General features: G+C 41.4%; 1 protein-coding gene across 2 annotated transcripts; it reads right to left on the reverse strand.

Annotated features, from left to right (window-relative positions):
- Positions 1-951: 951 nt before the first annotated feature.
- Bub3 (BUB3 mitotic checkpoint protein) lies at positions 952-13,081 on the reverse strand. 2 transcript variants are annotated; one of them, XM_048338074.1, is made up of 8 exons: positions 12,669-13,081; positions 11,941-12,135; positions 11,297-11,366; positions 9,410-9,561; positions 7,366-7,524; positions 4,575-4,752; positions 4,131-4,347; positions 952-1,902 (listed from the first exon to the last, which is right to left on the reverse strand). In XM_048338074.1, exons 1-8 carry the CDS (start codon positions 12,792-12,794, stop codon positions 1,893-1,895), a joined length of 1,107 nt encoding a protein of 368 aa, XP_048194031.1. In that variant the 5' UTR covers positions 12,795-13,081; the 3' UTR covers positions 952-1,892. The 2 variants fall into 2 exon arrangements, with proteins under 2 accessions (XP_048194031.1, XP_048194030.1); XM_048338073.1 differs by lacking the exon at positions 952-1,902 and adding an exon at positions 2,793-3,149 and having other exon boundaries at positions 12,669-13,075.
- Positions 13,082-16,045: the final 2,964 nt, after the last annotated feature.

Raw genomic sequence — 16,045 nt, forward strand, 5'->3', positions numbered from 1 at the left:
GTTCTGAGAACAATTCAGCTACAATCCCTGCATGATGATCTCAAGACACTGACCTAGCAAGTTAATAAAGGGTTACTATGAGAATGGAAGAGAACAGTAGAAGATTCCAAATATGGCATGATAGCTTTATGTTGCTCATGGGGTTTGAACTCCGGGCCTGAGGCTGTCCTTGAGCTGCTTTTTGCTCAAGGCTAGTGGATCCACCACTTTAGGCCACAGCTCCACTTCAGAACTTTTTGGTGGTTACAGCTAAGATTCTCATTGACTTTCCAGCCTGGGCTGGCTTCAAATCCCCAATCCTCAGATGTCAGCCTCCCGAGTAGCTAGGATTATAGGCATAAGCCACTAGTACCTGAGGCATGATAGTATATATAAAAAAAAAAAAAAACTATCAAGTTTCTCCCAATCACATGCATTAACACATTTGTTGTCAACTCAGTTCAGAGTTACTATAACCAACATTGAAAAGCTTAAAAAACAAAAAGGAAACACACACACCATATATACATATCACATGTGAAAAGGGCAAGTAATGTTTTATGAGCCTCTATCAGTTATATATGGCTGTGCTCTAGACTGGAGCTCCAAAATGTTATTTTTTACTTGGGTCACAATTACATGTTTGAAAGTCACTACTCTGTAAGACAAGAGAGTAAAGGCAAAGACTAGAAACTGAAGTATTCGCTCAAAGGACCCAAAATATCGCAGCAGTAGAAAGAAATAAAGTTAGCAGAAGAGACACTAAAAGAATAGATACAAGAACACCAATGAAATGAGGTAATATCCCTAAGTAATTAGGGGGAAAGGTGCTATAAAAATAAACAAGCAATTGGAAGGGAGAGCCAGGTAAGCAGTACTCAGGGAAGGCAAGGAGGCATATTTGGTTTCAAGAGACAAGAGGCCAGACACCTAGCAGGAACCACCAAAAAAGCTCCCCCACACAAATTCAGACAGGTCCACAACATAGCTTTAATTTGGTCACCTTCAACAGTACCATACTAATCATCTTTGTTATACAACAAATTTATGCTGTTCTCAAACCACGTGGTTATGACTTTTAAAAGCACATAATCACAACAAAGAACCAATATCATCAGTTCATCCCTGGCTATTACATTATTTACCATCCCAAGGGCTTCACTCTGATTTAGCATTTGATGGATAAGTCCAGAAGGGCCTGTCATTTGGCTCTCTGCATGAAGATGATTTCATCAGCACAGGGACGTAAGAGCTACCATGAGCTCTAGGAAACTGGCACCGCTAGGAGAGCATCATGCCAAAAGGCACCCAGAGGCTGCCACAGTAGGTCTGTGGCTGTCCTGAGAAGCTGCAGTTGGCTCCAAAGCCCTGCTGATCCACCGAGGGGGCACGCAGGAAATGGCTGAATTCCAACAGATCACTTTATTCACCACTGTATCACCAACATACATCAGAGCATACATAATTAAATGAGGCAGAGTGGACTTCAAGGTAAAATGTCATCCTCCACATGCCCTGATGAAGAGTTTGTTTTACAAAAGCCTTTTTATGTAGCAAATTACATTAATTACCAATATTTTAAAAATCCAACGTGAGGGCTCGGGATCTGATTTATTAGACAGCAGGAAAATAACAGGTTTAGATTATGCTACAAAAGAGCTCAAACCACTCAACGACAGCAACTGGGAGTAGGATAAGAAATTCTTCAGACTACGCACAGGGACAGACTCACCACCCTGAACAAGGTAGTAAAGAGTACACAGACAAATTTCTTGTAAGACAGAAAACAGAGAAATCCACGTACTAAATAACACGTCCACAATGACTGTCATACATCCCTTAGGGATCGGATAAGCATGTGTTTGTAGGAAGCACACAAAGCTTTCCATAGAGAAACCACTTTCACGAGATGATTAGGTGGACCTGAAATGAAGAAAATACATTTCAAAAGATTGGCTCAGGTTTTTACAGGGTTTCACTGAAAAACTTGAGACCCTTCTCTTGTTAACCAAAGAACTCCTTAAAAAATACATTGTGAATAAAACAAATTGCAGTAAAGACTTAAGTCCTACTCAGAGGCATCTACTTACAATACAATTCTGTTTAAAAAAAAAAAAATAAGGTTGCCAACTATCTACCTATAAAGGGATAGAATACTAGCTGGAACTACTTAGAATAGGCCAGGCTAAGTTCGTGCTCTGCTTTAAGGAATTACATTGAAATGAATTTCATTCTCACTATCATTTTTTTCTTTTTAACCTTAATTACCAGCGGCTGGACAACTGAAATGGACAGGAGAACTATATAAATGTCAGAATAATATGTAAACCTCGTTAATGTTTCCAAAAATTCATTTACAGATAGAAACAGGTCCAAATAGATGCCTGTCTAAATGTACTGCAATTACGTTACAATTATTTTTCCAAATACACAGATATGCTCTGTCTTTTCTCAGCTCATTACTGACTCAAACAATTTGCTCTTCTGGGATCAATTGTTTGCTAATAAATAATTGTTTGCAGTCACAAAATGATGTTAGGAGGTTTTCTTATTAGTTTTCCTTCTGCACCCTAATAAGATTGAAAACTAGCTGATTCCCAAGAGTCTAACCTTAACCTCGCTTTGTTTAACAGCCCAGGAAATGATGAACCATCTGCTTCAGAAAATAATGGACAGCCAAGAGGAAATATTGTTTAATTGTAGATTAACCTCCTCATGAAGCAGTCTGAAGCAGCTTTCGAATTAGCAACTATAACCAGCAAAAGAAATAAATGGCTCAACAGTCTTTTCCTCTGCCATTTAAGGTCCAGAAAGAATGCAAAAGGATTTTTATTACTTGTATTTATTTACAAACATTTACTCCCACAGCAGAAACAAAAACCAATGTCAAAACTGATTCTCAAAAGCACAGTCACTGCCCTTACATTTTTATTTGTTCAAATACTTTTAATGCAGTAATAACAACAAACCATCTCATACACTTAAGGGAGTCATCATTAAAAAATAAAACAATGAAAACCTTTTTCCCATTATTTTCAGATTCTTACATTAAAATTAGTATTTTCCTGATTTCTTGGTTAATAATAATAAATCCACTATTGGGGAGTACAAATTGTTTTATTATCAACAAGGCATTTAAATAAATGAAATCTTGTCAAGTACATGGTGACCTACAAGTTCAAAAGAAAAAAGAAAACAGCATGAGATCAAAACGGCTGGCCAGGACAGGAGATACAAAAGTGACAGATTAAATGCAAACACAGTCCTTTATCCAACAGACTTTATAATCTAAAGCTTTTCTAAAGTCAAACCTTACTGTAAAAGCATACATGATACTAAATACTGAATATTCTGCCTCTTGACTGGGACTCAACAAATTTAGGATATTTATTTTAATTTAGGAAATAAAGGAACTTGAAGATATTTCTTTAGCCCATAAATATTGAGGTCTTTCTTCCAGGTCCTTGGGGACAGTGAGACAGGGAACAGGACAAAGAGACTTGGGTAGGACCATTATCATTTAACACATGCCTAATGATTTTCTCATAAGCTTCTCAGTAAAGATAAGTAAAAAAGCTTTGCGATTCTGGTAGCAAAAAAATTATTCCTCTCAGTAAATAGTTACAACCTAGAGTTCAAAAACATCTCTGAAACTTAAACTTCAAAGTTAAGAAAATCTGCTATTCTAGGCAAGGCCATGTAACTCTGGGTTTCCAGCTAGACCTGAAGGTCATTCATTCTGTGTAAATGCTATAGAAACAATCTTCATGGAGAGGAAAGATTTTTGGCAGTTCAAATTCCTAAATATCTTAAATAGAATTTACCAAAATAAATTATTCTTGAATTCCTCAACTTAATTTTGAAGCAATGAGCTAGTAATAACTCCAGAGATTCAAATAATAGAGCCTATTCAAGAAGAATGAGAGCTTGACATTCTTCTCTACAAAACAACTAGGCACAATTTTATCCATCAGACGTCTATCAACCTACGGATATTGAAAGCTTGGGAGAACAAGATAAAATCAACTCTAGCCCTATAGTCAGCTGTAATATCGAGCAGGCATCAACAATGCTATTCATGAATTTAGAAAAATTAATAAATCCTGGGTTGAATGCAAGAAATGGCTCAAATACAGGTGAAGCATACTCACTTGGGTTTTGTTTCGGCATCTGTCACTTGGCGAATGAAGATACCATCTTCAGGATGTTCCGTGTCATCCATTTCATACATATATGATGATGCTATTGCAAGCATGGTCCCATCATTACTGAAGGCAAGCGATGCGATGCTAGTGGGGTACCGATGGAATTGGCACAGTCGCTTCTTGTTAAATGGATCCCAAATATTTACAAACCCATCAGAACCACCTACAAATAATTTAAAAAGAGTTAAAATGGTTCTTCAGACACTAAAGCAAGCATCTCAGCAAACAGCTACTTTTTAAGGCCATCAACGTTACATTTTCCCCAAAGAAATATTATGCTAGGATTTTTCCCACAAATGTTTTGAAAACACAAATTTTAAAAATAATTCTGCCTAAACACAGAAGGTATATATAGCCTTAATAATTAGATGTTAGCTCACCATACTTTACCTGTGGCAAATGTATTGTGGATATTGTGAAAAGAAATAGCATTGACTGGGTAAATCTGCTCAATATGATTTTCTTTCAGTCTGTGACATTTGAAGGCATACTTCTTCTTCTGCACCTCAGGGCTGGGGTCCAAATACTCAACTGCCACTCGGCCTTCAATAGAACTTAATACATAACCCTGTCAGGAAGGAACCAAAGGACACAAATGGTAAAATGTAGCTCCCCAAAACAAGGAACTAGTTCTCAAATTTAATCCATAATAAAGATATTTCAAAGCTGAAAATTATAACAAGCTATTTAAGCTGTACTGACACAGTTGTGACAAATTTATAAAACGTGAAGAACATTCATGGCGAATTTCTAAGAAAAAAGGCTCCCATCATGTGCTTTCTTCCAGTATCCTGCACACTACAATCAAAAATGTCCAATTATTTTATCAAACCAAAATAAGAAAAATAAGTATTTTAGTATCTTCCATTTCCTGTCCAGAAGAGGATTCAAATTTGCTCCCTCAGTTAAAATATAGTCTGTGTTCAATGGCCTCTTCATCTTTAACTGTAAGAACTGTGTTTCCTTCATTGGGAGCATCAATAATCCAAATCGACCGAAACACGAGTCCTCCATCTCAGTCGCTCCACCTCCGGCATTTACTATAGCTAGTCAGGTTTGGAAAAAAATAAAAAGAATTCAGGAACAGGCAAACGTGGTTTAGAACTAGGGGCCAGCGGCTCACCCCTGGCTACTCAGGAAGCTGAGATCTGAGGATCAAGGTTCAAAGCCCGTTGGGCAGGAAAGTTCATGAGATTCATTTATCCAATTAAACAGCAAAAGCCACAAGTGCGGCTGCCTCCGGTGGTAGAGCATGAGCCTTGAGGGAAAGAGCTAAGGGGGCACCAAGTTCAAGCCCCAGTACCAACACCAAAGAAAGAAAAAAAGAGGGGGCTACAATTTCAAACCTTTTCTTATACCTCCCTGAAATGGCAACATGGTATAAAAACAAGAGAAATAATATGCTAGAGAGGGAGATGTATTATAGCTTCATTTTTTTTAACATTTCAAGATAACAGTTCATTCCTAAAATGCTTATAGAAAAGAATTCAGGAAAACCCTAAACTCCCATTATAATGGGAAAGTTCCAGATATAAAAATATACAAATACTCTCTGCAATGCAAGCCTATTTAATCATACTTAAATTCCTTTTAAATTTCACTTAATTATTTATCTTCAATGGTAATATACCATTCCCTTAAAAAAAAAATAGAGGTTTTTTGTTGTTTTTGAGTTTGTTTGGTTTTTTTTTTATAGTACTAGGAATTGAACCCAGGGCCTCATGTTCACTAGACCAGCACTTTATCACTTAAGCTACATCACTAGGCTGAAGTACTAGAGTTCTGAGACAAAGGGCCAAGAGGAGAGCCATGGTTCTAAACCTATCTGCTGTTTTTAATGACTTTTTCCTCTCACCAAACCTTATTATCACTGACCATTCAACCAGCTCCCCATACGACTTTAAGGACCAGGTAAGAAGTGAGCTCCCTAAAGAATGAAGAACAAGCTAATCTCTGGAAGGAGAGTCACTCTGCAGATCCAAGAGTTAGTCTCAGTTGGACTCTGCAGTTCACCTTATCACCCCAATACCAGTGAAGTGGAGGTGCAGAGGACAGTGTTTCCAAAGTCAGCCCAAAGTTAGTTCCAAAAAGTTAGCAAGATCCCCATGTCAACTAACAAGCCAGGTATGGTGGTACAGGTCTGTGCTATGACTAGAATCCTAGCTGTTCAAGAGGCCCGGGTAGGAGGGAGTCAGCAAAAGGACACTACTGAAAAATAGCAAAAGCCACACAAGGAAAAGCTGGCTCAAGGAGTAGAGTACTTAACTAGCAAATCAAGGCCCTGAGTTCAAAACCCTAATAACACAACAACAAAAAAAAAATTTTTAAACCACTGTTGTGAGGAGCATTGCATCTGATTCTATAATCAAGTGAGAGAAGAAATGTATTAGTACCAAGGTTACAAAAAACAACTAAAAAAGCCAGGTGTGTGTGGCTGTGCACACCTGTAATCCTATCATTTGGGTGGCTGAGGGAAGAGGCTCACAAGATCCAAGACAGCCTGGGATACACAGCACGACCCTGTAGTCCCAGCGGGAAAGAAAAACAGCAAATCCTATAAACGTAAACTTTCAGATTTAATTCACTGATTTCTAAGATTGATTTGTATATGTATTTTTCATCATCTTTAAGTAACATATGAGGAGATTTCAACTCAGTGTATCAACTTATGAGTACAATTCATTTTGATCAGTGCCACTCCTTTGCATCATGCAAGCAGGTTTCTAAGTTTCTAAGCTGAAATATCTACAAAAGAGAATATACTTAAAGACAAATTCTAAGTCACTTCTCCCAGAAAAAAAAAAAAAATACAAAGCTCTAAAGGGCTGGGTACTGATGGTTCACACTTGTAACCATAGATGTTCAGAAGACTAACATCTGAGGATCATAGTTCAAAGCCAGCCCAGGCAGGAAAGTCTGTGAGACTTTGTTATCTCTAATTAAACACCAAAAAGCCAGAAGTAGAGCTGTGCTCAAATATCAGAGAGCTAATCTTGAGCAAAAAAGCTAAGGGGCATGCCCCAGGAGCAGCACAAAAAAAGAGAGAAAGAGAGAAAGAAAGAAAGAAAGAAAGAAAGAAAGAAAGAAAGAAAGAAAGAAAGAAAGAAAGAAAGAAAGAAAGAAAGAAAAGAAAGAGCTGTAAAGGCAATGGTCAAATCACTGAATACAAGTACATCAGTACCTGCTTGTTGGGGAAGGCCCGGATGCATCGAGTCTGGTATTTCAGGCTGGACTCCCTGCGCTGCTGCACATAGCCCATGTTCCGTAAGTCCCACACCAGCACTCTGCGGCCTGCGGTGCCCACAATCAGCCGGTCTCCAGACACTGAGAGGGTGTACACCTTTTAGGAGAGATCAAAACGTGCTACAATTCATCTGTATATCTTAGGAAAGCCGGCCAGGTTCACACACAGGTACCAATGTTACATACTGTATGAAACCATTCACACAAAATAGCAAGCCCACAATAGTCATAATTCTTCACTATCATATAAAATACATTCTAAGTTCACAGAAGTACTTTAAAGACTTAATGTTCTGTACCAAAAAATAATTTCCCAGCTTCCTCATTTCACTTAGAGACATAAAAGGGGAAAAGAAAACTCAAAAACGAGACAATAAAACCATAAAATAATTCAAGACATCTTCAAAATAAGCTCTTATGTTACATAAAACAATTATTTTTTCCTATGCTAGACCACCTTTGGAAGCAGATTTCATTTTATAACTCTGAATCACTGATTTCACCCAGGCTTTCCTGGAGGTAGGAGGGAGCTGTCCTTAACAAGCACTTTAGTTGCGTCGATGGCACAAGCTGAACATCAGAAAGAGAATGATGACGGCATACAGCAAGGCTAACTACACATCTGATGTCATCATACTCAGTACATAAGACACAGGTCATCTTTAGGGAAAAAACATTTCTTAAGCACTTTAGCCCGATAGGGAAATATTTAAATTTCCACCCAAAAAAATCCTTTATAGTAAATAACAAATTTTCCTGTAAGCATTGGACGGCTTATTTGTAAAGATATTACTTGGAGACCAGTGGTACCAAATTTTTCCTAATTGTGTTAATTTTTAAAAATTTTTTGACTTAAGGTCATAACCAAACATCTCTAATCTGACCCAATATTTCTAACCTCAAAGAACTGCTATTAAAAATGTAGATTCTCCATGATATGGTAAGGTATCTCTTAACACTCAGCAATTACATCATAACACTAACATGCCAACTTCAGATTGGCCAAAAGAAAAACAAGACACCTCAACTTATGTAATAATGCAATGTCACAATAGTAGACCCTACAATTTGACTTAAAATCTTATCAACTAATGTTACTAACACTAAATGAGGATTAAGATTGAAAATGTTTAATGTTTACAGATTTAAATACTGTATCAGCGAACAAAATGTTTTACAGAAAAATGAAAATTAACCTAAGATGTATGAGGTATCAAGCTTAAAAAACAGAATCCAGAAAGATCAATTTATAACAATACAATCATATCAGGAATTTTACCTTAAATCTCTACTATACAGGTGACATACAAGCTTCTAATGGTGCTTTCTATCCTCACTGATCATAAATCAAAGGAAACTACTGTCATGCTACTGACTAGGTATATACATTTATCAAAGAAAGTATTAAAAAAAAGTGACATAATGAACCTTGCTGAACCAATAAGCAGCTTGACTCAGTGTGGCTGTCCATTATATGATATTCTGTCAGCAATTTATCACAGTTCTTAACATGTTACATACAACCATAAATCAAAAACTAGAAACAATGCAATTATTTTATTCTGAACAAAGGTCTTGCCAGAAGTAGATTTGACTGTGATGTGACAAAAATAATGGCTCTTTGGATGCACTACTGTATATAATGATGGCTAACAGGAACTGAATAGCATATTTACACCAAGGAAACATTTTTAAACTGCTAAAATCATCAATCTTTAAAATTAACTACCATCTGATAAGGTCTGATGAGGATGCAGACAGAACTCGCAATTATACTTTCCTCACAAAGATCAAAAGGTCAGAATAATACTAAACTCCAAACTACATTGATCAATAAGCATATATACACACACACACACACACACATAAAAATATATGTATATATAACCAGTTAAAGCCTCAGGTCATATAACACCCTTCTCACTAAGCTTAAAACAATAACCCATTTCACCCTTAATAGTCTATGAATATAAAAATCCTACCTTTTCAGGCTGAGAGAAGGTTCCGGCATTACAAGGAGTTCTGGGATCCCACAATTTAACTGTTTGATCCCAACTTCCAGTAACCATTACATTCACTTCCGGACAGTATTCAACACATCTGATAGGGGCATCATGGGTTCCAACAAGATTTTCTATTGGAAAAGAGAGAAAAAATACTATTAGCTTTACAAAGATTCTTCGAATGAACAAACTAAAGGAATATTCAACTATGATCTGTCTCATTCAACTCCACAGAAATGTCTGCATACAGAAGTCTCTCGACTACAAAAAGTTTTCCTTTCCTATTCACTTACACTGCATAATTTGATTCACTAACATAGCATTTTATCAAAGGCAACCTTGAATTTCTAATTACATTAAAACCATGGCATGTCTGATCATTTCTTCCCTTGATTCCAGATTTTCTCTTGCTTAAGTCTGAATCTCTCTGCTTGCATCTAGTGCAAGACTTAGTACATGCCAGGTGCGCAAGAATACCTGTTGAATAATAACAAGTGCGCGGAGAACTTTGGTCTCTTTTATGTGTGCAACTCTTAGTTACCTTAAACACTAAACCAATGCTAATTAAGAAAAAAAACAGAAAACAACTTATTTATGTGATTACGGGACCCTTAGAGAGCGACAGAGGCTTCTGCATGATAATCACTTTCTGATGTAACTTTTACGGGCTCATGTTTGGTTTCAACTATTTATAGTCTTTTCAATTCAATTTATTCAAGACCAAGTAAGTTCAGTCTCTATTATTCCACCTGATTTTCATAGTAGGGCAAATTTTTAATGGGTAATTTACTTCCTATCAGTGTCAACCTTTACAGTATATCCCACTTATTTAGTTAATTATTGCCAATATGCCCAAACCCATGCAACCTAAGGGTACACAAATGAGTAAACAGAGATGGGGAATGTAGCTTAGCACTAAAGACTTGATCCAATTCCCAGGCTCGCATGCATAAGGTTTTAATTCTCAATAATGTAACCCTTGTAGCAGTGTAGCATTTAAACAACAAACAAAAGTTAGCTCATAACCTTTGAAATGGTCTTCATAGGACCAACAGCTAATTCTCTTAAGATACAATTTACAATAGTATCTTTTCCAAAATGTTTGAATAAGGAAAGTTTAAACCTAAAAGGTAATTTATTATACAAGTTACTGGCAAGCCAAATCATATCTAGGCAGTTAAAAGTTACACAGGGAAGTAAATTACATAAAAGCCTGTTCTGATTGGGTGCTTATTGTTTATCTGCCATCCTCCATCTACTCTCCCATTGTTCAACTCAGCCTCTGTGTAGTTTTCTGTGACCTGGCATCTCCTTCAAGTATATCTATGTCTAATGTAGAATAAACCAAAGCTCAGAGACCAGAGTCCATTTGAGTTCCATTCCCATCTCTACTCTGCCTCAATGCAAATCATTTCATGTCTGGGACTCTAATGAAATGAAATACATTCCACTGCTAAGAACACAAGCAAGACTAATATGAACATGATTGATTATTATGTTGTGGGCTGCTGGTTTCTTCTTAATGTTCCTTCTTGTACTTTAAAAGTAAACTAACTTTGAAAACGACAATCCTAAAACATTCTATGTGTCTTGGAAAATCCTAAGGAATCACAAACCACTAAAAGATCTCATCCATGCCTAAGGACAAACACCCATCATTTTCAGTACTGCAAAAACACAGGTGCAATGTCTTTTGGTGTATTAATGGTTATAATTTAAACAAAAAATGCCCAGAATTCAACCACATTTTAACTCCCCCTGAGCACCTTAGCAACTAAGCAATTCAAGGAGTACTTTTCCTAAATAAACACAACTTAATACACTAGTAACCAAAATCCGATTTAAAACACAATGTGGCCATATTACCTTGATCGGTATTCAAATCATGCATTTTCAACTGATGATCCAACCCTCCACTCCAGGCATGTGTTGGATCCTACAGAGTAAAAGTTACGAAACATTTAAAAGTTACACAGCTTTAGGAAGTACGTCCAAACTGACTTCTCTAGCCAACTCTTCACGACGCTCAGGATACGCAATAGCCAACCATCTTTGTAAATAAACAAAATATAGACACCACCACCACCCCCAAAAGAGAGCCAGTGGGTATGTAGTCACAATAATAGCTACTTTGTCAGCCAACAGCTTCAACAGCCATTTCTTCCCCAAAGCCGTTTTTGACATGGGAGTCAGGTTAGTCTTGCTGCACATTTCAAGCACCCATAACCTCACGTCCAAAAAGTGTACCTACGCCTGACCTTGAAACCAGAAAGGGTCCCATGGCATCTCCCCAATGCAAAATGCAAACTAAACAGGCTGACTTGGCACCTGGTTGGTTCAAGACAGATGCTGGGGGGTGGGGTGGGGGGGAACGTCTAGGGGAGGCGTTCCCCGGGAGTTCGGGGGCGGGATCGCCTCCAGCCCGGCCTCCACCCCAGCGGGACCGGGCAGGCACCCAGGGGCTCGGTGGGGGTGGGGAGGTAGAGCAGGGTCGGCCGCCACCTACGTACGTAGAAGGCGCAGTCCAGCACGGCGCCCGTGTGCTGGTACTTGAGCCGCATGGAGTTGGCGGGCACGTCGTAGAGGCGCACGGACGTGTCCCAGGAGGAGACCAGCAGGAACTGGGAGGTGTTGGGGCTGAACTTCACCGAGGAGATGCCATCCTCGGGGGGCTGGTTCAGCTTGAACTCGTTAGAACCCGTCATCTGCGGAACAAACGACCCGTCAGCGTCGCTCCGGGGGGGATCAGGGGTCGAGGGACGGACGCGGGGGGGGGGGCTGCCCGACCTGCGGGGGGGAGGGGCGGGGGAGGGGCGGGGGACCGGAGGAAGTCGACGCGCGGTCTGCGCCTGCGCAGGCCGAGGCCCGCCACGGTCAAGGCCCGCCCCGTCCCGTCCCGGTTCTGCCCCTCTTCCCCCCCCACCACCGTCCCGGTTCTGCTCCGCCTCGTCCCAACCCGACTCGGCTCGGCCCGGCCCGGCCCGGCCCGACACAGCCCAGCCCGCTCGCATCCGGCCCCGCCCGGCCCCCCTCGCCAGGCCGCTAACCCCGCCGCCTCGCCGGCCTCCTTCCCGCCACCGAAGCTCGCGGCCCCAAACGCTCTCGAGAGGAAAAGAGGACGGACACGAAACGGGGCCCCCGGCGGACAGCGCCGCCCCCGGCTTCCGCCCGGGGATCCGGGCCCGATCCCCTCCGCGGCCGCGCCCCCGCCGCCGCCGCCGCCGCCGCGCCCGGCTACCTTGGGCTCCCCTCTGGAATAACGTCTCAAATCTCCAGCCGCCGCAGCCGCCTCCTGGCTTCCCACCGAACACTCTCCGGCCCGGGCGAAGGAGGCGGAGAGGAAGCTCCGGTGCAGGCCTGTCATTGGCTGACTTCAAACGCCAACGGCTCACTCCGGGAAGCCGATTGGTCCGCTCCGCTGTCGGAATCGGTGGGCGAAACCTTTCTGTTCCGGCTCAAAGGCAAACCCTGCCTTTTCTGATCACGTGGCTTCTCCTTGCCGCCGAGAGGCCTGGCGTTCGCTTTGGGCAAATAAAACTGCAACTCCCAGGGTGCATCGCGCCGAGGCGGAGTGCGCGCCGGCCCACGCACGCGCGCAGCGAGCTGGGAGATGTAGTCTCCCTGGGGCCACCACCCTGCCTGTCTTCTGGATAGTTGAGAGAGAAAGATGTTTTGTTTGGTTTTGTTTCCACAAACGTTGGCTAAAACTAAATTCTCTCATCTGGGCGTGTATACACCTGAGAAGTGAACCAAAACCCCAAGTATTGAAGGAAATATTTGTTCTTGTTCACTGCACTATTTGCCTTCATTTCTTTGGTCGTTTTTGGACTTTGCACCAAAGGTTCGGGGGTCTCACGTTTCCCATTGTCTTACGTTCCATTGACCTTATAGAAACTGATACTTGTTTCTATTATGTTTTATCTCTCCATACCATCATGTTCCAGGCCTGGTGAGAGGCTCTGGGGAGTTACATTTGATCAAACCAGCCCTTGGAAAGAACTCTCCATGAAGAAATAAATATTCCGCAGTGTTTCAAAGACCAAACAGATTGCTACAGAGATATATTCTTCTCCCCATCCGAAAGTGACAGCGATAAGCCTCTTTTCCACCCAGCCAGCCATTTCCTGTTTCTAGAGTAGTCCAGAAAAAAGCGAGAATCAACAAGGCTACCTCAATAAGGAGAAGTTATTTTACCTCCAGGAAAGAAAAGCAATACTGAGTCACTAGAATTTAGTGACTAACTTACTCTTGGAAAGCCATGATCTAACTTCTTTTTCCTCTGTCTATTATAGAAACAGTCCTTATGTGTGATTTTTTTGTATGCAGTGGGAAGCAATTGATAGGACTAAAGTATTTAAATTTTGAGGTGTATCAAAAAGAAAACATTATTAGACACTGACTCACAGTGAGTCAGTTCTTCAGACTCTGGACAACAAACATACACAAAATAGCCCTTCTGCTTATTGCACTGGTGTGAAAAGTTAATGACTAAGTTCACAAATTTTAAACGTGGTGCCTTATTTCCATTCTAACTTTAGCTAAATAATTTTATCTCCTGACTTATTTGGTTCCCCTGTCCCAGTTGTTTATTTAATTGCATTAGTGTTTCAAGATTCTAAGCATAAATTACCCGTTAATAAAATCTAAGTGTATTTCATTATCCAGTGTGGGTATGATTCAGGTCCCTCTGGACATGTAGTTGCAGCCGGACTCGATTTCAGTTGTAAGAAACGTCAATCTTTTAAATCTCATTTAGAGGCTGAAGGGAGACTGATGATTTTGCTGATTATTCAAATGAATTGATGGGCTTGAGGTAGGAAATCTAGCGACATTAGGCGTCTTGAGCAACATTTTAAATACAAGTACAAAGTTGTATGACTGCATGTATGTAATAGTTACCTTAAGAGAGAGAAATTCCTAGAAACTAATTACACTGTTGCATCACCAATAACTGCTAATTATTGGATAGGCAAGAAAGGGTAAAATATCACCACATAAGATGAACTGAAATGGGTCAATTCCTGAGTGTTAGGGGTAAGCTCACACTACAATTAAGGGCTTATGATGATTAGAGGAAACCACTTTCTGCAAGAGAAGCAAGCCTCAAGAGAATGTCTGACTCCATACTATTAAAATCATCATCAAAAGGTGGCTCACACTTGTAATCCTAGTTACTTGGAAGGCTGAGATCTGAGCATCTCAGTTTAAAGCCAGCAGGGGCAGGAAAGTCCTTGAGACTCTTATCTCCAATTAACTGCCTCAAAACTGGAAATAGAGCCGTGGCTCAAAGTGGTAGAGCACAAGCCTTGAGCACAGAAGCTCAGGAACAGAACACAAGCCCGGAACGCAAGCCTCTGGACATACACACACACACACACTCATCAAGCCAGGCATTGGTGGCTCATGCCTATAATCCTAATCTCTCAGGAGGCTGAGATCTTAGGATGAAGGTTGGAAGACAACCTAGACAGCCTGGTCCTTGAGACTTTTATCTCCAATTAATTGCCAAAAATAAAAACAAAAACAGAATTAGAGTCATGACTCAAGTGGTGGAGGGCTAGCCTTGAGCAAAAAAGCTAATGACGATGCCAAAGCCCTGAGTTCAAGCCCCAGTACTAATAACCCCCCCCCCGTAGTATTCAAACTATGATCTGCTAAAATGCAAGCCAAAAAAAAATTTATATAAGGATGGAACATTCCTATACAAGAAGTTTCTCGGAGTAATTTGGATGTTTCTCCAGAAATACTCAAACAATAACCCTAGAGGAGTGAGTTTCCGTGAAATAAAGCATAGGTATAAAATAAATCAATAAATGGACCACGCATCACTTTTCTTTCTTCCCACCCAAAATACATTGTAGCTTCTCAGCGCGCAGTAGGGCTCCCCATAAAATGCAGACAATCTCGCTGCCTCTTGGCTTCAAGAGCGTAGCCTGTCAGGAAAACGTTTCCCGTCTGAAGAATGAGAGCTGTCCTGGGCGCTGCCCAGTGGCAGCCCCTTTGACCAGGCTTAAAGGAGGGCGGGCGGGCGGGCGGCGGAGGCGCCTGGCGCTCGCCTCACGTGGTGCTGAACCACCAGCCTCTGCCAACCTCAGCCTTCCACTTCCGATGCCTTACAATACATAACAGGTGGCTCCTCCAACCTCGCCCCAGAGACGCTGCTATGGGCGCTATTTGTTCTGGACAGGGCCTCCCCCAGCCCTCCCAAGCGCTGCGGGTGTGTGTCTGGGCACTGCAAGTCCATGGGTGCCCCTCGCCATGCTTGCTTCTGCATTCAATTCAGAAAAAGGGACTGCGTGTGGACGGGCGATCAGACTCTTTAAATACAAACTTAGCAACAAAAGAAGCGCCGTTTTACTGTCACTTCCTGCCACTCTGTCACCAGTGCTGGTGCGTGGCCCCAAGCGGGCCGGGCAGCGCTTGGAGTAACTGGCGGACGCTTTCCCAGAGACAGGCAGCGCGGCTGCTCGCCCTGTGCGGGGGTTGGGGTGGGGGGGAAGAGGAGGCGCGGGACACCCCTAAGGCCGCATCCCGGCGCCCCCAGCTCCGGGCCAAGCCCCGAGCCGGCCCAGCGCAGGGGAGACGGGTTCTGCGTCCCCACCCGGCTCCTTAGGA

This window comes from Perognathus longimembris, chromosome 2 (genome assembly GCF_023159225.1).
Source record: "Perognathus longimembris pacificus isolate PPM17 chromosome 2, ASM2315922v1, whole genome shotgun sequence".
NCBI lineage: Eukaryota > Metazoa > Chordata > Mammalia > Rodentia > Heteromyidae > Perognathus > Perognathus longimembris.